This window comes from Rhyacophila brunnea, unplaced genomic scaffold (assembly GCF_057557595.1).
Source record: "Rhyacophila brunnea isolate RB1 unplaced genomic scaffold, BYU_Rbru_1.0 scaffold_1, whole genome shotgun sequence".
Taxonomy (NCBI): Eukaryota; Metazoa; Arthropoda; class Insecta; order Trichoptera; family Rhyacophilidae; genus Rhyacophila; species Rhyacophila brunnea.
In genome coordinates, this window is record NW_028232751.1 from 39,037,031 (window position 1) to 39,058,704 (window position 21,674).

General features: G+C 33.4%; 2 protein-coding genes across 2 annotated transcripts in view; one reads left to right on the plus strand and one right to left on the minus strand.

The window, feature by feature from the left end:
- The first annotated feature begins 50 nt into the window (after positions 1-50).
- Pdp (pyruvate dehydrogenase [acetyl-transferring]-phosphatase 1-like protein, mitochondrial) lies at positions 51-9,012 on the plus strand. The gene is made up of 4 exons (XM_085943776.1): positions 51-529; positions 4,360-4,498; positions 4,588-4,754; positions 7,869-9,012. The coding sequence occupies exons 1-4, from the start codon at positions 287-289 to the stop codon at positions 8,856-8,858; spliced, it is 1,539 nt and encodes a 512-aa protein (XP_085799902.1). The 5' UTR covers positions 51-286; the 3' UTR covers positions 8,859-9,012.
- A 5,831-nt stretch (positions 9,013-14,843) lies between these two features.
- ltl (leucine-rich repeat-containing larval translucida) overlaps positions 14,844-21,674 on the minus strand; it is a 93,654-nt gene continuing 86,823 nt past the window's right edge. The window contains exons 7-9 of the mRNA XM_085943972.1: positions 21,319-21,517; positions 18,709-19,158; positions 14,844-15,118 (exon numbers count right to left, since the gene is read on the minus strand). Of these exons, the coding sequence (XP_085800098.1) occupies positions 15,069-15,118; positions 18,709-19,158; positions 21,319-21,517 (699 nt within the window). The 3' untranslated portion in view covers positions 14,844-15,068. The remainder of the gene's footprint in view (positions 15,119-18,708; positions 19,159-21,318; positions 21,518-21,674) is intronic.

A 21,674-nucleotide genomic window follows, 5' to 3' on the forward strand; every position in this document is an offset into this window, starting at 1 on the left:
TATTATATTTGTGAAAATACTATAACGTCTTGGACCGCGTACTATAATTCGGTGATAAAAAGATGGCATCCCTGGTCACACACTTAATTAAAATCTTGACATGTCAGTTGTGGCACTTAAAAACAATTTGTGACAAAACAAGAGACCGAGTGTTCATTACACCGAATCAAACTGAAATGTAATATTAACACGGTGTCATCTATGTTATCGTGATAGTTTAGGCCACACAGTAATAATTATTGCCCATTACAATTTATACTTGTCAGCAATAAAAATATATTAGTCTATGTCAGCAATGTTGGGTATCCCGCAAAGTGGCCGATTAGTTGTTAATATAAAACAGTTACAACACTTCACCATTAAACCAAAACCGCCAAACAAGGTGGTTAAATTGGAATCATACGTCAACATTGCATGTCAACATTTTCCTCGCAATATACTAAGCCGGAAACTTGACATACCGAAAAGTGAGGTTAGATATCTTCACGTCTCCAGGAAGCTCTCCGCATTGCTCCACTCGCCACAAAATGTAAGTGGTCTACTGACCGGGTGCGGTCTGACATGTTTTGCAATGTTTTACAAAAAACTAATAATAAGATCAATAAATGGTCAGTTCAAAATAATTATTATAGCATGGGTATATTTTCCACTAACTTTTCACAGCTTTAAAACAATGAATTCACAATATTTTAGTAGGAAACAACTTTTAAAGGTACGAATAAAAATAATATTGGAAGTGTACGCATCATGGTGCAACTGGCAGACCCCTCTGGGTCAGTTGTCCCATATTTTATTTATAGTATTAACCTTTTGGTACTTGTATTTGCTATTTGTAGCACACTTGATAACTATTGGACGTTATCGCAAGTCGTAGGCATAGTTTTTATTTTAGGGATGGAGTGAATATCAGATATGGGAAATGAGTCACTTAATAAGGACTCCAACCGAATAGGTCAATTACGGATAGTGATTTGTTCGGACAGATTAGGTCAATTGTGTCTTTTGTTGCCGTAATAAAATGTATAGTACTAGCCTGGCAGCCTGTCCTTCCCACCCACGTTTCTTCCTATACTGCGCTCGCACTCTCGCAAATCTAGTTCGCCCGAACGACATATTCAGTTTGCCTGGCAGCGTGTCCTTCCCACCCACGTTTCTTCCTATACTGCGCTTGCACTCTCGCAAATCTAGTTCGCCCGAACGACATATTCAGTTCGCCTGGCAGCGTGTCCTTCCCACCCACGTTTCTTCCTATACTGCGCTTGCACTCTCGCAAATCTAGTTCGCCCGAACGACATATTCAGTTCGCCTGGCAGCGTGTCCTTCCCACCCACGTTTCTTCCTATACTGCGCTTGCACTCTCGCAAATCTAGTTCGCCCAAACGACATATTCAGTTCGCCTGGCAGCGTGTCCTTCCCACCCACGTTTCTTCCTATACTGCGCTTGCACTCTCGCAAATCTAGTTCGCCCAAATGACATATTCAGTTTGCCTGGCAGCGCGTCCTCTCACTCTCGTTTTTTCCTATACTGCGTGAACTAGACGAACGACGAACTGCATAAGCACCAGGTGACACGGGACCGATTCGTTCGCTGGCTATAGATTAGTTTAAAAAGATTCGTATGTTCGAGAACGACGCATGTCTAGGTGAATATGAGGATTTTACACAGGGATATCCAGGGGTCCAGCACGCCCATAAATTCACAACGTCAAGTACATATCCCATCCCACACCCTCCATCCCCGATTTCCACAATGCCTTGAAAGCAAACGAAACCTGCTTTGTTTTATTGGGTTATCTCAATTTTAGAACTGTATAATTTGAGGTGTCTATTTCGAAAACCCGATAAGACCCCATAAGTATTATCATGATGTAAATACGTAGGTACATATTTTGTGTCTAATTTTACATAATGTGTATTGATTTATACCAGTAATTTTCACCATTTTTTGCTTGTCAGATCCCTTGGAGTATTTTGTAAAATCTTGGGGAACCTCTACCTAGTTGACGCCAATTAAAATCCAGAGGGATAAATTACAAAAAATACGTGTAAATCAAGTAAGCAGTGATATACCTAAGTAAAGTGCCTATCATTAGCAAACTCACATTGCCAACTGGCAATTATGTAATTTTACAACGTCTTTATTAGCTCGTATTCTTGTTTTTCCGGTGGTTGTTTGTCCAGTACAAATCTTGCAATCGATTTTTAACTAACTTCCCGACTAGCTAGACATTTGAAACTTTTAGAATATATCAGAACACGATGCCAATGCATTCTTTTAATACTTTTAGCCATCTTTAAGCAGAATTGAATTCATTTTCAGTTAATTCTGTTTTGTATGGAAAGATATTTCAGAAAAATTCGTAAAAATTGAAAGACTCTTATTGGTTGCTAAGGCGGTGGTCCTAGCAACTAAATTATTAATATATACGTGCGTTACTATGGAAATCAAAATGACATTTCAGTATTCTATATTTTTTTGTTTGTATGTTTTTTATTTACTTTATATCAAGTACAAGTTTGAGCATATTGAGCATAATAATTCAACAGAAAATTTAAAAATGTTGTATATAAAAAGTTCTTTTTATCTTGTAATTATTATTACTTCTGCTTAGTAAACTAGTGAAATTTAGCGCCGTATTCAAAAAATTTGAAATCACCTCTAAAGCGCCGGCTAGACGCTCATGCTTTACGACAAGCTTACCTGCGTAAACCGGTTTGTATCGGGAAGCCCGTGTGTATGAACGGGAGAACTGAAGCTCGCACAAACCGAAAAGCGTTGTAAAAGTCTATACCGCACAGGCAAGTCGCTGCCATCTAGCCGGCGCATTAATCTAATCTTAAAAGTTCCATCATTTGCATTCCTTCCTCAATTTTCCACTGCCTTGTGATCTACTGTCCATAAATAAAGCATAAACTATCTGTCTACACTGGATGTGTCCGGTAGTAGTCCGTAAATTATAATTAACTAATATTTTTCGACACTGATTACTGACTACTCAATTCCTCAAAATTAATTCCTTCATCCATTATTGCCACAAAATTTCGTCTCCGAACTATAACTCTCCCAATCTTCAATGATGTGTTTGATACTAACTAAGCAACATTCAGAAAATGGTATTACAGAGTGGTGGTTGTATAACAGATCTTTGTTTTTATAAGAAACTAGAGAGTACCCGGCATGCGTTGCAATGCCACTCAAAGAAATAAAGTGTTAGTGTTTTAATTCTTTTTATTGAAGTGCTTTTGGATACTCAACATTTTTTTCCGTTTGGTGCGTACACTAATTAATCAGAAGGTTTTCCAATGCGTGAGCAGGCCACATACAGCTGTCCATGTGAGAAGCATTGATTTTCTAAATTTGGTATAGGAACGCATACGAACAGAAGAAGATAGAATAGAAGAAGACGAAGATGGTTGTACTATTTCAGAAACTTTTGCAGGCGTACGCACAACAACTCACCAAAGTTTCATTGCAATAGGATGAATGGTATGGAAACGCATACGAATAGAAGAAGATAGAGTTGAAGAAGAAGATGGTTGTACCAATTCAGAAATCTTCGCGGGTGTGCGCTCAACAACTTACTGACGAAAGTTTCATTGCAATCGGATGAATGATATAGGAACCATACGAATAAAAGAAGATAGAATGAAGAAGAAGAAGACGGTTGTACTAATTCAGAAACCTTCGCGGGCGTGCACACAACAACTGACCAAAGTTTCATTGCAATCGGATGAATGGTATAGGAACGCATACGAATAAAAGAAGATAGAATAAAGAAGAAGAAGAAAAAGATGGTTGTACTAATTCAGAAACCTTTGCGGGTGTGCGAACAATAATTGACGAAAGTTTCATCGCAGTTGGATGAATGGTATAGGAACCATACGAATAAAAGAAGATAGAATGGAGAAGAAAAATGATAGAGTGAAGAAAAAAAATGGAAAACCGTTATTACCAAAAACCTGTGAATTCTTACAGACCACTAGTGTTCTGGTAGAATCATGGTTGGGAATCACAGATCTTCTATAACCTCAAAATGATAAAGGGATAGTAAAAAATATTTAAAAACTTGACAGATTTGTTGAATTAAATTGATACAAATACATGCTCCATCTAATTTTATTTTGCATTAAATTTTTATTGGTTAATAAAAACGGGTGTACTGTTCTTCTTTAAAAATACAATACAATGAAAAACATCAATTAATATTAAAACAAATTGTCTCTGATTGAAGTACAGAATGCCGTATACAAAAATAATCAATTTTATACTTATTGGGTTTTAAATATAGTGCTGCCTCATTTTTTAAATAGTAATAAAAGTAATGATATATAGTAATAAATAATGTTTTTGTCTTACAGGTTACCGATATTCTACGAGCTAATGAATACAATAAAGAATTATCGACAGGTTCCGTCAAAGCTTTTGACTCAAATCAACTACCATCCAATAGTCCAATTGAAGATACACGTTGTGAAGCACAGTGCCTATTGACTACTGGTAATTTTTATTTAACATCCAATGAATAATTAAACCTGAATTTTATTAATTTACAATTAATTGTTATTTTAAATTCGTTCATTTGTCAGGACTTCTTGTGGGAATATTTGATGGACATGGTGGCGGGGCTTGCGCGCAGGTCATTTCAAAACGCTTGTTTCATTATATAGCAGCTTGTTTGCTCCCCCCTGATATTATGGACAAATATGTAAAGTCTTCTCAGAGGGAAGAGCTAATTCTCAGTTATAACGATAAGGTAAGATTTAGTACTATTTTGTTTTTTGAATTGTAATATTGTCCCCATTTTGGCGAAAAAGAAAACAATAAGAAAAAAAAAAAAATTGTACATGACCTCCACCTCTGGGTGTGGCAGAAGTGAATTTTCTTTGATTTATAAATTTTATTATGATACATAAATGTAATTTCATAGATACATAGATTCAGAATCCAAAAATTTTGTGATTTGTTGTAGTTAGTAAACGATCCACAATGCTGGTATTTAGTGACTATTTTCTTGGTCTCTATGAATCTAATAGAAGCAAAGGCAAATTCATTTGGGACTGTATGTGACTTAGTTGCATTTGCTTCCAATAATATTATTAACCTATCACTATTTTTAATTATTTTTGTATTTGGTCCTTGGTTTGCATATTTTCTTTCCTGACACGCTTTTACTCACCTTATGGCTGATTTTGGCATTATTATTAAAGATACATGGGGTCCTCATTATCCGAGTATTCGTTATCCGAGTCTCCGCAGTTTCGAATTTGCAGGGAAATACAAAAAAAAAACACAAGCGCAATAGCTCACAGTCATCAACTGTCACTTTCAATCTTTCAATCACACACTCCTACGCTATTTCTGTCTTGCTCATGAGTCTTTATCTTTTCTAAACGTGTCCCAATTAAACTCATTTACTAAGTAATTTTGGGCCCCTTTTCAAGCGGATTCGCTTTAAGAAGTATTATTTTTGGTCCGAATTACCCTCGGAAAATGAGGACTCCCTGTATGAACAATCATGCTAAGCTTACAACACAAACCGTTGGAGAATTTGTGGAAATACTGATGGTGCCTTGTTAGGCTACACAAGCCATAAGCAATACGAGGTATATACTACTATTAAAGACACCTACAATTGTTCCATGTATTATATTCACACCAGGGGGCATGGGGATTGTGGTTTGGTAAAGGCAGGGTTTAATTGAATTTTAAAAACTAACCAATACCATTTGCAATTTGTTTTCTAAGTTCAATGATAACAAATAAGTATGACTTACAAAGTTTAGTGTGCACTATTAATGTTAAATCTCTACAGCCTATTTCCACCCTTTGCCACTGCTTTCTAAGTTAACTTATTATTAACAATAATTTGATTGCTAAAATTTCCATATAACACCACACCCATTTTTTACACCAAGACTTTAAATAACACGTATATTATATTGTATCCGAGTCTATCGAATCTTTTACTAATACATGCAAACAAAAATGTTTGGTATAATTTGGTAAGTATTTTTGTAAGAATTTTGATGGTGTTTGTCCTTGAGATATGACAACTACCGTTTACTTCATTATATGAAAGGGGTAATGCTTTTACGATAAAGCCTACTTAACTTACCTTTGTGCACTGGCTATGTTATTTTATGCACAGCAGGCAATCTCCGGCTGGCCCACCGTACAAGAAGTCCAACTAACGAAGTTGTATTGTTTTTAGTCCATGTTCGATTCCCGGTTCGGCATCAATTTTTTTTTGTAAAATATATCTGTTTAGTGCATGGCATCTTTTTTTAGTTAAATATCTTTAATAAAAAACTAAAGTATAACATTTTATGTTCAGTAAAATACTGTATATGAATCTAAATTCAAATTCATGTCCCGTAAATAATTACAGTTGTCCTACGGATTTTTTTCAGTCATTTACCACAGCCTACGTTCCTTCAACAGACACCCTTTACCACTATTATTGATGTATGATGGCGGCATATCACTGAATTACAAAAATCCACAATTCAATATTAATGGTAAATGATGTTTTTGTGCGTCAAGCATATCCGGTTGGTTTTCAAATTAGAACAATACACCCATTTCTATTAATTGATAAACCCCTTTTTGCAATAAATAAATGGAAAATAAAATTAGACGTAGCCACATTTATTTATATTACTTTAAATAGGTAATCGGTTTCTGCAATCGTTATTAGATGTTATAGATACAATATATTATTCGAAATTGCACATAGAATATGTATCCATTTTTTGTTTGACCATAATAATGTAGACTCATCCTTTTTTGAAATTAGACACCATACAAAGATTTTATCAAAGGTAGAAAAACATATTCTTCATAATACTTACATTGAAATAAACCATTTATGCAATGGTATATTATTTAAAATTAAGGTGTGCTATTAATTGGCAATTTCACTATTTGTTTTTTTTTCAAATTGTGCATATTTTCTGCAAAGGTTTATTACACAATATTTTCATTTTGTGCTCTATTTGCTTATTCGCAGTATACTGTAAATCTATACAGTAAACTTTTGACTTACCAGGGTAGATGGGAACATTTATTTTACAGGATATTCAGTCTCCTGGTCAATCAAAATATTCAAAAGTATGTCATTATCATGATACTCCTACACAATTTGACTACACGTATTGAAAACAGATTACAATTAACAAGAATTTAGTCTTCCATAAAGATGTAATAGTGATGGTGATCACCTACCACTTCTTAATATGAAATAAAGTGTGACGGTTTGGAGAATTAATAGTTTTCATCACGACACAGGTGCCATGGCCACACCTCAAGTTATATTCGTTAGTTTCTACCAGCTGTGAATTAAATCGTTTGAAGTCTGAAAACGATGATTATTATTATTAATGACGATACGGCCCAGTAGGGAACATAGCCACCTCCAACATTGCTTTCCACTATCTCCTCCATTGCCCTGAAATGCCAGTTAGGCACACTGAGAGTCAGGAGGTCCTTTTTTTCTCTTTCCAGTCACCCAAGTCATGGTCCATTCGGCTTTGTCAATGTTGAAATTTCAATGCTGATATATGATTTATCTTTTATAGCAACATTATACATCTCATGTTTACCCCCGGCTCAGTCATACTCAATTTTGACAGATTGGCCCCAGTATCTTTCACTCACCTTGCACTCAAACACCACCAGTGTCTGTTAATCAATGGAATACAGGATTCATTATCAGCTCCGTATGTCTTCATTGAAGATTACGATAACGTATTATTTCATGGCAAATCAAGAGTCAATTTGATATAGAATTATTTATTTGATTTTATTTACTAATGGATCAATTTCTGTTTCTAAGTTGTTTTAAGTTTTTATAAATTTATTTTTGTAGGTTGATATAGTAGAAGACATCAAACCAATTTATAAAAAGAGTTTTGATAAATTCCTGCATGAGATGACCCGGTTAAAATGTAAGGAGAGTTTTGAAATGCAAACTGCTCTTGAATCTGCATTCTTGGGATTGGATCTTGATCTTTCTAATGAGGTCCTTGATGAGTTCAATGTAACGGGAAATGTCAATAAAAAGATATTGTCTGTGGCCTTGTCAGGAGCAGTGGCATGCGTAGCGCACATCGATGGTCCTCATCTTCATGTTGCAAATGTTGGAGACAGCAACGCCGTTCTAGGTGTACTCTCAGAGAATAATGATTGGATTGCAAAGAAAATAACTACTGAACATAATGCTGAAAACATGACTGAGGTTCTAAGGATACAAAATGAGCACCCGCTGAGTGAAAAGGACACTGTTATAAAACTAGAAAGATTATTGGGTCAACTGGCTCCATTAAGATCCCTCGGTGACTTTCGATATAAATGGTCGACTGAAGTTATGGAAAATGTTGTAGTTCCTTTTGTGGGGCCGCAAGCTGTCCCCCCTGATTACTACACTCCGCCATATTTATCTGCAAAACCTGAAGTTTATTACCATAAACTTACACCGAGGGATAAATTTTTGGTCATTGCTTCTGACGGACTTTGGGATATGATGACACCGCTACAGGCTGTTAAGCTTGTCGGGGAACATATGCTGGGCAAAGTGTTTTTTACTCCACTCAAACTGCCCAGGAAGAATATGATATTGGGTGATATTCATGAACTTTTATTGCATAGGATGGAGGGACTCAAGTCGAAACCAAAGGACAAAAATGCTGCAACACACCTATTGAGACATGCTTTGGGAGGCACAGAGTATGGAATCGAACACTCAAGGTTATCGGAGATGTTAAGTTTACCCGCAGACGTATCTCGGATGTTTCGGGATGATATATCAATCACAGTTGTCTATTTTGATACTGATTATTTGCGGAATTGCCCTGCTTGACACCACAATACCTCTTAGTATGTACGTGTTTTGAAATTATATCCAATCGACAATAAGACTAAAATAATATGTACAACAATTTTTATTTGCTACCTACATTTTTTACCGTATGTCTTGTCATTGTGATGGTTTATATTTATAATTAAATTATATTAAATTATATTTGTGGAGTTTTATTAAAACCACTTAAAATTTTTAATCAGTATAAAGTTGTCATCTCGGTTTTATTCCCAATGCCATTAACAAAGCCGAAGTAAAAACACATCTTGTGTATTGAAACAGCCTGGGTAAATTAAATCGCAAGACACTGGTTTCTCATCTGGAGGTCTGGGTTCGATTCCCTATGAGATGTGTTACATTCTGTGATTGTTTCACTACTACACTATGGCCTATTGTTTTGATAAAAAGAAACAATTAAATAAGTATATTATAATGATGGCAAATATTTGAATACATAATATATAGATTGACCGCATCTGCGACATCTGGCAAGGTCGCTTTAATAATGAGGTCAGGTTTTTTGATGACCCCGATGTTGTTTGATTTATCAAAACCCAACGTCTGCAACAGACCACGTGTCATCACAGTCACGTGATATATGTGGATGAGCATGCGCCTCAAGTTAAATGCTCTAGAAAGAAAACAGAGTGCGGGGAGACTACTTCGGTGAGACAAGTATTTTGAGTGATCGGCTAGAGAAGGAGAGTGAAGGAGTCTGCTCGAGACAGCGAAAGTCAAATGGAAACTAGCAAAAAAATTATTGCCCAACTATGTATATCAATATGGTTATTATGTATTTTGTTAGCCTATGGTTAATGCATTGTAGTCAATGAGCATTGTTTGTGTATAATGGGGGTATTTTCATTTAATCTATAATTATTTTAATTGATGGGGGTTTTGTACTATTTCATAGGAATCAGTTTTAGTAAATTTTAATTCTTCTTTCGGCATCTTCATGCCCTTACCTAAGTCGGCTCGCACGTCTCGCCTAAAAACGCGTCGATGTGACGTCATCGTTATTTAACGAAACAACATAACACGCGTTTCCAAATGGAGGTTCGCAGATTGATCGAATGCAACTGTTTCATCTGAAAAAAACATCTGGCTGTTGCATTCGACATGTTGCATCCTTCTCGGGCTCCGAGTCGGAGGGTCGAAGTCACAAAGAAACACCTACGAATTGGTCATTCCTATACCGGCTCGCCGATCACCGCGTTGAAATATCCATACGTTTCGAAGGCTACGCGCGACTGTCGCTAGATAGATGTGTCAGGTTGTGTCATGCAATACTGGTCGCCCGTTCTTGGAAGTTTTGGTTTATGGCGGTCAGGCACACGAGGCGAGTTGTGATGTGCGAGCCGGCTAATGTATATATACAACATTGGTGTGAAGCATGTGTTGAGATGAGGATTGTGAGATAAGCGGAGTATGAAGACTTGTAGTTGCTGGAGGAGATGGCTAGTTTATTTTTGGATTGGCAAGTACAGTTAGGGCTGGCGCGTCCATATAGGCGAACTAGGCAACCGCCTAGGGCACAAGACATAAGGGGCACATAAATGGGGAACTAAAATTAATTTCCATATCTTAATTTTAAATAATACGTTTTATTTTATTTTGATGTTTTTATCTTTTGATGTTTGTTGTAATTATGTATCATAAGTAGTGATCGAATTCGGAATCTGGTGGCGTTTCATGGCCAGTTTCAGGTATACAAACGATACAAATCCCGGGTTTTTGTCACACAGCTGTGTATTGTTTAGTCTAATTACTTAAAAGCGTTCACAAGGCGATTCTGGGCCTGGAACCCAGCCTCTCACCACGAGATTCGGAAAACATTCCGATTGCTATAGATCTACCATCGTAAGTTGGCAGCCGGTGGAATTTGAAACTAAAATTGTCTATCGAGGATAAATTTGTCACAAACGCCATTTAATTTTACAACATGTTTCTCGAATTATGGATTGCGCTTGCGTTTATTTAGCTCTCATGGCGTCAAAATATCAAAAACACATTATATTTAGTGTTGATAAATAAAATGTACCTACCTATAAAAAAAAGAGATCAACAAGTAAAAAAAGCTTTTTCCTTTTAAATAAGGAATGTACCTAATACATAATTTTATATTTGATATAGTATTTTATAATCGAATGAGTGTTTGTTGCTAATTTAAGTAGATACGCTGTTTTTCGTGCTCGCAAGATTTTTATTGTTTGTACATTTGAAAACATAAAGAGCATTTTAGATCATTAATAAACGAATGTGACCTTTTAATATTTGACATTATTCAATAGCTACTTAGTACCAATTATTTGGTAAGTATTTAATGTAAGCTATATTTTAATATAATCAACAACGAATTATGTCTCCACGAAGAAATGAATGCAGACGAAGCCCAAACCGAAAATAACTTTGCAGGAAGTAGTGTTTACTGATTGGGCGTTATGACAAATTTATTCCAGACTGAGTCAAATGTTTACATTTTGAAACGTCAGCGTGCAGAATTCGGGTTATATATTGTGTTATTGAAAATACAGAAGAAATAAGTATAGTGCATAATGGCAAGTAGTTCTAAAACAGTTCATGGGAATGCCAGAGACATCATTTTAAAAGTATGGCAATTCTGCGATGATGAAAAAGGACAAAAAGAATTGATTATTTATATCGATAATGGAATACAACGGCCAGCCGCCATGACAGTTGAAGATTTATTTTCAGTGTTACCAAGTTGCATTTATATTACAACGCAAGTAATTTCTTGTATTTTTTAGTTTTGTTCAAAGTTGTGATATAAATAAAAATTAATGTCGGATAGCAATATAAATGAATACTTACTTATTATTTGTGTATGTAAACGGATTTATGAAGAAATTTAGTATATTAATTAAACTGACATTAACAAATTTGAATTCCATAATATGACCTCGACTGGTTTTATTTTTACCGTAAATGGTCCTGAGAGTGACACAGAATCGGATGATAGTCTATCTGGAATTGAACCATTATAGTAGTTATATAATTTCTACATTGTTTGTGTAATTTATCGTTATCGTGTTTAATTTAAAATTCCATTTATGTTGATACTATTTTATTGTCTTTAGAATTTAATTTATTTTCGCTTTTTTTATTATATTTTTTTCCATGACTAAAATATACACAATACTACTTTATATTTTCCAATTTCTGATTTTTCCAACTATGCATTTCTTCCTCGTGGTTATAAAAAAAGTAACACGTTTTTATTTTGATTGTGTTAATTTTTTATTTTAATAATATTTGTACAGAAATCTACTACCAATAAAAAATTATAAATTACCATTTTTTTGTTAGTTATGGCAACATTCTAGCGCCCTCGCTGAAATGCCAATTCATGATGGTAGATCTATAATCAAAATTTTTATTTTCTTTTTTATTCTTATTTCTTATTTAGTTTTTGTTAAAACTGTGACATTTCCAGGTATGCGGTCTAAGCTAATCCAAGATAAAAAGAGACCGTATATGTTTTTATCGCAGCAATTTATATGAATATAGTTCAACAAATATATAATTATTTTTCTGGGTCGACACGTCGTTGGAAAGTTTTATCTAACCGTATTCCAATGTTAACTCTCAAACCATTGAGCGAAACAAGGTGGGAGAGCCGAATCGAAGCCGAGCCGAAAGCTTTGAAGCCTTTAAGACAGGGATATTTAAGCTTTTATGTGCGGCCCGAAACATATTTATTATCAGAAATTTCGTATATCTTGAGATTCGTTTCGACTTTGACGCACAGATAGTGACACCCGAAGAGGATTGTCATTATGGTCCACATCAGATCTGGTATTAATTTAAAAAACACGCATAATTTTTAAAATCTCAAAAATGTTTTGTAAAAAAGGGGGGTTTCATGATTTTTTTCGTCACACCAGTAGTGATGCGGCCCGCGTTACTATACAAATATATGTATTTGGCCCGAAGAAAAAAAAGGTTGAGTATCATTGCTTTAAGATATAATCTTGGTAATATATATGATGCATTAATGGAGATATTTGATGACCGTGCTGATGAGCGTGCATGTTTTATAATAATTTATTAAATTAAAATTTTTGGAAGAGACTTTATTAATAAGATTTTATTAATAAGTGTCTATCATATTTTTTATGTCTAATGATCCCTAAATGTTTTTTTATTATATCGAAAAAAATTAGACAATTTGTTAAAAAGAGGGCACGCAAATAAACGTTGCCTAGGGCACCAAATAAGCTCGCGCCGGCTCTGAGTACAGTTTATATAGGTACAATTAAGACAATAATATAAGATATAAAAACGAGTCAGATATTTAGTCCGAGGCTCGGCGATACTGAGTGACTGAATGGAGTAACAGTTACACGGTCGAGATACAAGCAGAGTGAGATATTCATTCAATCATGTTAGCTTATTTATTGAACGCCTCATGATGAATAATGCTTAAACTGAGTATCCCATGCCTTCGGTGAGAAATGCATTTTAACATAAAAAATATTGCTAAGGTAAAAGTTCTTATTTGCTAATTGGTAACTAGATTCGTGTGAAATTTGTATGCTAAAATGTATTTACTAAATAATTTTTTTTTCACCATCAGTATTTGTCACTGAGTAGGCACTAACCAATCCTGCAGACGACCTATGAAAAAATGTATATATAATACATATATAATGTAAAATAATTAAATAATGTTTCCGCAATCCATTCGTATGTCACGGATTTTATTGACAATGCTTGTTCTCACAGGACTCATTGATTGCCACACAACTCTCAATAATGAAAGGCGAAACAACCTGGGTTGACAAACTTGATTCTTTATGGAATGGTACAAAACTCTGTCAATTAAATTTTAAATTTAATTTCCATTAGTATGTGCTTGTAATAGATTCGTGTATAATTTATCCTCTGGATAGCAGTTTCTCCCAATGGAGGTAAAATAGCAGATGTACGATAATGCTGTATTAGTTTGCTAACACATCGGAACTGACACCTGTGATAACATATTAACATGAATGTAGCATAGTAAAAATAATAACCGCTTCGTATCCTGTACTCAGTTTTTATTTTTAAATCACAATATCTTACAATTAGTGGGTAAATCAGGTAGTTGACAATTTTCATAGTTATTCAGTATTAGCAGTAGTATGTCATCTTAGTCAATCAAATATGTTTGGATATTTGCTTTAATAATAGAATTCTGCACTTATTATTTCTCCAATGATCGACAATATACAATTAATAATTATAATTACAGTTTGGTTTGATCCTGGCTTCAATGAGTTATTCGAAAATAAATTTAATAATCTGTGCTTACTACATATTGCCTAAAACAAAATAAAATATAACAATACATCACCAGAACATTTAATTATTGTACAAGTTAATTATCTCAAACTTCTTATATAAAAATATAGAATGGGTTCCTAATTCACACTCTATTTTGATATACAGGCGGATATAAATCATCATAGTGATTAACATCAATGTATATTTATGTGTACACTACGACTGAAATATAATACAGTACACATACTGATATCCTCTGTGTTTTCTTAGTAATCACCATAAAGATTATATTCGAGAAGTGAGGTCTTGAAAGAGTCCCCACTTCGGGAATGTAGTGAGGTTCAAACACATCCTGGAATTCTGCACCTTGAATGCTATTCCTCAACGAGTTTCAGCTACACAAGGTCTAAACCGGATTCTAATGCAAGGATTGACTTGTTTTGTAAATTAGTTTCTGTTATCAATCTTACTAATTGTTATTATTAAATATAATTATATAAATTATATTGTATTGTATTAGAAAATAATCCAGTAGCTTCATCTGGTTTATTATAGTTGTTTTAGTGGTATTGTGCACGTAATTCATCTGTGGTCATTCTGTATTACCTATTGGCATGTCATTATAACAATATTTGTTGAAAAAATATTCTTATCATTACCTCAAGTAGATAGTATTTTGAATACATAAATTAAGTTCGTTAGGTTTTGCAAATTTGAAACTCATTTGTTTAATATAAATACACATTCTTTATTGTATTATTACATAACATAATTTAATTATAAATGAAATATGTAGGTGGAAAAATCACCAAAATATTACTAACTATTTACAATAAATGAAAACCTGACACTGACTGCTCGATGAAAGTGTTTGTACTGGCAGCTGTTTCTTGAAGAATAGTTTTTAGTTTATTCCAGAACTGGTCAAGTCGATTCAAGTTTCCAGTGAAAATGCTTGTCTACTTCAGTTGAAACTGAAAAGTCCAGTTAGATTTTAATTAGTATTTTAAACATTACAAAATATAACATAGTAAATTCTATTTTGGTTATTGACATATACACGACAAACCCTTTCATTAAAAGTATCAAAAATAGACACAGTAGAATGGGTCAAAAACATGAACTCAAGTTTGCAATATTTTGAAATATATTATGACCACATTCATTTCTTTACCTAAATAATGAAATTTGTATGACCACTTGGATGCCTATGGGCAGGGGTCTTTTACTTTTTAAATGCTTTTTCCATTAGTAAGCCATTGACATATTATATTTTATATCTTATCTATATAATAATACGCTATCATATTCTGTCAAATATATAAAAAAATCATAATATCAATTTATAAAAGGGACCATGTATAATGATTAAAATACCGAATGTAGGTTTGGGTAGACAGTAGAAGTATTACGAAATACTATTGAAGTATTATTGCCAGTATAGAATGTACACCCATTATGGCCGAGCAGCTTATAACACAACAGCAGTTCAAACACGCGCGTTAACATCATTTTACTCCCTACTTCAATTATAGTTTGTCAATTTATGGCTACGGCCGTATGTTGTAGCTTAAGCACTGGGGAATGCCAAAAGAAATGACGTATTTCAAAAAAACACTACATTATTCTTAGGCCAATAATTATTATAAAGCAATCATTATTCGTAGGATGTTTATCACACTTGAATGGTCAAAGACATAGCTTATAATTAGTATCTTTAGAATTATCTTCGAATGTGTTAATCTTGCCCATTTTTTGAATAATAAAATGCCTAATTCTTGTCAAATTTGGGATCACAGAGATTATCAATATAATTTTTTATCGTAAATATTTCACTAAAATAATGTCGATATAAATTATACTGATGGTTTTATAAATGCGTTTAAAAATTAATAAATTTAAAAAATCTTACCACCACTGCACATTTATGTACTTAAATATGACTATATTCTAAAACATTAGAGCGAGAGGTTTGAAAGAATACTATTTTATGTAATAAAAATACTTTATGCAGTCATCAAATGTTTAAAATAAATATAAAGGATAATAAGGCTTCAAGATTATAAAAATAGATTATCTACAACGTTTAAGGTATGTCCAGGATCATGCTTTGAAAATAGAACAAAAGCTCCATTTTGACCTGCGCTGAGCATGTCCCCCCTTAATATACCAACAGTTTATTTTTCATACATTTTTAAACATTCAAAAATCTGTTTAGTCTATATGGGTGGCATAGTTAAGAGAGTGCGTGTTTCTGAAACCGTGGGTACGGGTTTGGTCCCGTGTAGTTATTAACCACCATAACATAAGGTTATTGTTATTATAATACTTTGGATAACTAATATCTTGCAATACACTGGCAATACTCAAATAGCAATTAGCCCCACTACCCAAGTTGTAGTTATCGATGGTAAAATTAAATGCTGTTTTTTCAAGTTGTGCTTGCTGGCGCTAATGTAGATATACTAACCATTCCTCATAAGAAAAAGTCTATTAATCATAAGTCCGATATACTCTGTTTAGGAGGGAAAATGGTGACTTTTGTTTGAATTGAAACGGTATAATTTTTTGTGACAGCGCCATCGAAGGCATAGCGTGATACTTATCTACATGGTAAGTCATGGGTCTCGGGTTTGGTAAATTCACATATTGTTTTTGCATTGACCTATTTAGGTTGAGTAAGTGGCTAACATCCATATTTTCTTGAAAACAAAAACAAGAAAATGTTACCCATATTAAAATATTGTAAGGCGGCCCCGGCCCTGTGGGTCTATTCTATACTTATTGACCGCTAAAGTGATAAATATTATCACACTTATGGTAGATTTGTATCAAAGTATTAGCACTTAATGCTAACTAACTTAACTAAGCTTAAACTAACAATAAATGCAAAGAGATTAGACTGTGGAGAGTGAACATATCGTCATTTTCGTACGAACACGTACGAAGCAATACGAAACAGAAAAAAAAGTCTGTTGGCATTACTGTACGCTGTTACTTCACTATCGTTTGCTTTTGTGTTGTAAAAAAACATGGCGGATATTGTTATTGTATTTTACAAAGATTTCAGATGTTATTCGGCTAAAAAAGTGTTCTTAATGGAAGAATACAAAGGAGTAACAGCATTTCGGAACAATATATGCATATTATTAATTATACATTGATAGTTTTTCCTAAAACATCTGTTACAATAACAATTATGTCAAACGTCAAAATGTTTACTCTCCAATGTCATGTGCCAGGACATAAGATTTGTTTTTCAAAGTAAAAAATATTAGTACTTACTAGTTAATGACATTCATTATTTAAATAAGTTTATAATAGTTTTCAGAGTTAAATATATTTTGCCCTGCACCAAAGTGGAGGCATTCGTATGCATCCAAAATTTAATTTAGAATATTTAAATAATAAACTTTTAAACTATTTTGTTAATAGCAACTGTATTTTTAGAGAATTAGATAATCACATGTATGATACTTCGCCATTGACCAACCACTTCACAAATTTAATGAAACTAGTTTCAAAAAAATATTTAGAAATAAGATATCATCATTTAGCAAAAAATGCAGAGAACCAATCAACCATATTACACAATATTTTAATAGATTAATTATACTTAGGAATCAATAGCTTTTCAAAATATTATTTTCTCAACGCTGACTTTCATACATTATATTTCAAATAAAAACATTTTCGTTTTAAATAATCGATTTTTTTGTATGAATCCATATTATATATGCAGGGCTTCTCTGATAATAATATGTTAAATAGATAAAATATTGTAATTAACTATATAACAAATTTTCAACATACCTACCTATATTTTGTGTCTAATAGGTTTATATAAACAAGTAATTTTATACACAATATGTCAAAAACGAACCCTAAACGAAGCTATTAACTGATTTGTGTTTAATTTTTCAAAACATTGTGTTTTTTGTGTTATTAAAAATAAAATACTTACTTCCATTTGCAATATTCTTTCTTACCCTGAATCCTAATAAAGTTTTTATTGCGGGAACTTTTTATAATGAAAATACGTTTATCATAAATTGGTTGTAAGCTTGTGTTGATAAAAAAAATACTCAGTGGGGCGTTTTTATGTCCGAGTATGGCCCATTTGCAGCAAAGTGTACCTAATTTCAGAGAAATAGAACTTTCTCTCACAAAACGAGTACACACTGACATTTGTGTGCTACCTCTGTGGGAGGAGTCCAATCTCTTTGAATAAATGCTATATTTTAACAGCAGTAAGAGAGGTGCATAAATAGCATAGCATAAACATATTATTGTAATTGTTCCAATAAGTGCTAACACTTTGATACAAACCTACCCTAAGTTTGATAATATTTATCACTTAAGCGGTCGATAAGTATAGAATAGACCCACTGATCCAAGATCTACATCAGATTGTAGAGCCAATGAAAAAAACGGTTGTGGCTATTTGAAAACGTTAATTATTTCATTATAATGTCCCCCCAGAAATTAGCTTTAAATAATTTTAATGATAATTTACAATATGCTCATGAGTGATTCATGATAATAAAACGCAACCATTCTTTACCTTGTATGGATTGGTGTGCTACCGGAGTTTCTGGTGCGGGTTCTGGTTCTAAATTAAATAAACTCTTATTGGGAACCCCTTGAATAATTTGTGGTAATATTGTGCTTGTGGTAACTGGGGGTAGAGTTATTGGTGGGTCCACAATTATAGGCAGGTCTATATTTCTTTCAGTTATAATATGATCCATCAACCCGCCCACAGCTTGAAACAGTTTCGACTGAGATATCACCTGACTCTCTAAAGGAACTACGCTGACTATTGGGTTACCAATAGTTCCCAGTTGCCCATCTATCGGTGCTACGATGTCGTTCATAAGCGTGGGCACGATGAGTACGGGCGGTGACACCCCTATCGGTTTTTTCTTTGAACATTCTCCAAGGAAACGGGCGTGCAACTTGTCCATAATCAGAACTAGATCAGGAAAGTGTTCGTCGCATAAAACTGGATTATCTAAAAACAAAAAACAATTATTACCACACAGATATAATATATGATTATACAATAATAATTTTATTATGATAATAAAATATAAATTATCAGGCATGTTGTAATATAATATGGAATTGCATTTAAAGTGATCGCAATTGTAAAAATCAGCAAAAGATCGCAATAATATGCAGATGTTGACATAATATTACTTATGCTATAAAATATTAATGATTTCATAATGCAACTATGATAAGCACAACATAAATTTGTAATAAATGTAATATATCGTAGTTATTTGATTAATTATTGATTTTGGAATAGAATAACTCTCTCTTATGCGTCAATTACATTGTGCTACTTTACGAGCTGTTTGTTGGCGAATTTAAAAGCGGGCGATTCAGCTATTTCTTCCATTCTCTCCATTCGCTGAGAAGCCAACAAGCTAGCGACTATTTTGACAGAACGTAGTTCGTTTTTTACCGGGAGGTCTCTACTGCGCAGTAGGCCCACACGCCGGCGTGTAGCGTGTAAAGTCGACCGGCTTTCAACTTTTCTCGGTAGATTGTTTACAATCTGCTTGTTAGCTTGTTCGATGATGACACTGGGCGACTTTACAGGCAGATTGTAAATTCGCCAACAAGCAGCTCGTAAAGTAGCTCAATGTCATTGACGCATTAACGAAAAAAAAACAAATTGGCACGTTAGGGAAATCCAACATTTAGTCTGGTCTCAATTTAGACTAGCATCTCTGGTCGGGGGAACATTATAGGCACACTAAATATATTGAATCATCTTCTAGATGAAGTCTTTCCTATAAAAAAATCTCTGCAGGAACTTTTATTTTGACGTATGTGTCATTTTTGTATGCAGAAAACAAAGTAATGATCTGTTTTATTTTACACTTAATTCGATTGTAAATATTCATTTAGAAAGGTAGATTTATCATAGATATAGTTTTTTAAATTCGCATTATTGCAGTAATTATTTAATTAGCAGTATGGCTTGAATCTATAAACAATTCCAATTCATAGATTTAATAAACCGAATAAACTTAATGTCATTTTAAATACAGCAACGCGCAAGCGTCTTCAGAATATAATACATATTATTATTAAAATTATTTAAAGACAATGTTTGCAATAGGAAAACTATTTATATAACGTCTTAAACCATAACATTATATTATTATGTTTGCTAATAAACTATTGTAAAACAGTGCATAGCTATCGCCATTGAGTGTGCATTTTTTGGTGGTGATAAATTATGCAAACAATCATACTATTACAATATATTATACTAACCAGTGGCGCGTGGTCCATGGATGCTGAGGATACGGCGAATTCCAAAATTATTCCAAGATATTCATATAATCTTATATTATATAATTTCACATTTTATTTTGCGAAAATCGCTGAAACTATTTCAGTCTTTAATGGCTTGAATAAAGGATCTGGATCCCAAGATGAGTGCAAAAATAAAGTTTATTACAACAAACAAATGTTTAAGCAAGCGAGCAAGGTCAAGATAGTACCCCTAGATTAAGGCTGTTGTCCCAATAAGCAACTAGTATTTAATATACATAATAAGTATTTTAAATAGATATGCAGGTACTATTCTCGTAATATATTCTAATAGATAAAACCACGTATTTTGAATAACATCTCCCATCTCAGGAGTTACCGCACGCCACTGATTATTTCTCACATAATCGCAGGTTAATCAATGTCCAATATGAGCATATAAATCACATCTTAATCCTCTCGACATTAATTTTATTGGATATCCACTTATTTATTATATTTGTTTCCCCATATGAAAGAACGTCGTGTCGCATTATCATTTATTACTAACCTAACCAATAGTTTTTAGTCAAATAAAATCACGGCAATTAATTAAAAACACAATTAAAGTGAATTTAAAAATTAAATTTTAATAATAAATATAATATAAAATTAGATAAAAGCCCGATGACTATTAATACTTTTGAAATTGTAATTAATGCATGAACTGAGTAGGCATATTAGGGCAACGAATGTCATGGTTTATGTGATGATTATTAATGTGCTGTTGAATATGAAGTTTAATGAATACAGTAACTATGTAAAATCGTCATACATGTAGCACCAGATAAGCAATAAATGGGGGATTCTTTGTTTTTGTTTTGATTTTACGTACACTTACCATTAAGGTATACTTTCAACGTTCCCTTAACTCCATGTACCAAGCACTTTGTCTTTGTTACCAAATCGAAATTGATGGATGCAATTTGATTGTAGGATAAATCAGCCCAGCACAAAATTGGCAACCCGTGGAAATCTTTATCAAGAAGGGTTAAATTGTTATTGGAAGCCAAAAGTTCTTCCAGTGCTGGCAGATACGTCTGAAAATAAATAAACAAATTCAATTAAATTTTCACTTGAAACCACATTCGTTGTTCAATAAAAATCATTGTGATTTTCTTCTTTAGTTTCGTTTAGTTACAGAGTTAGTTCAATGTGTATTACCTACACCTGGTAAATGATGATAATTTATTCATG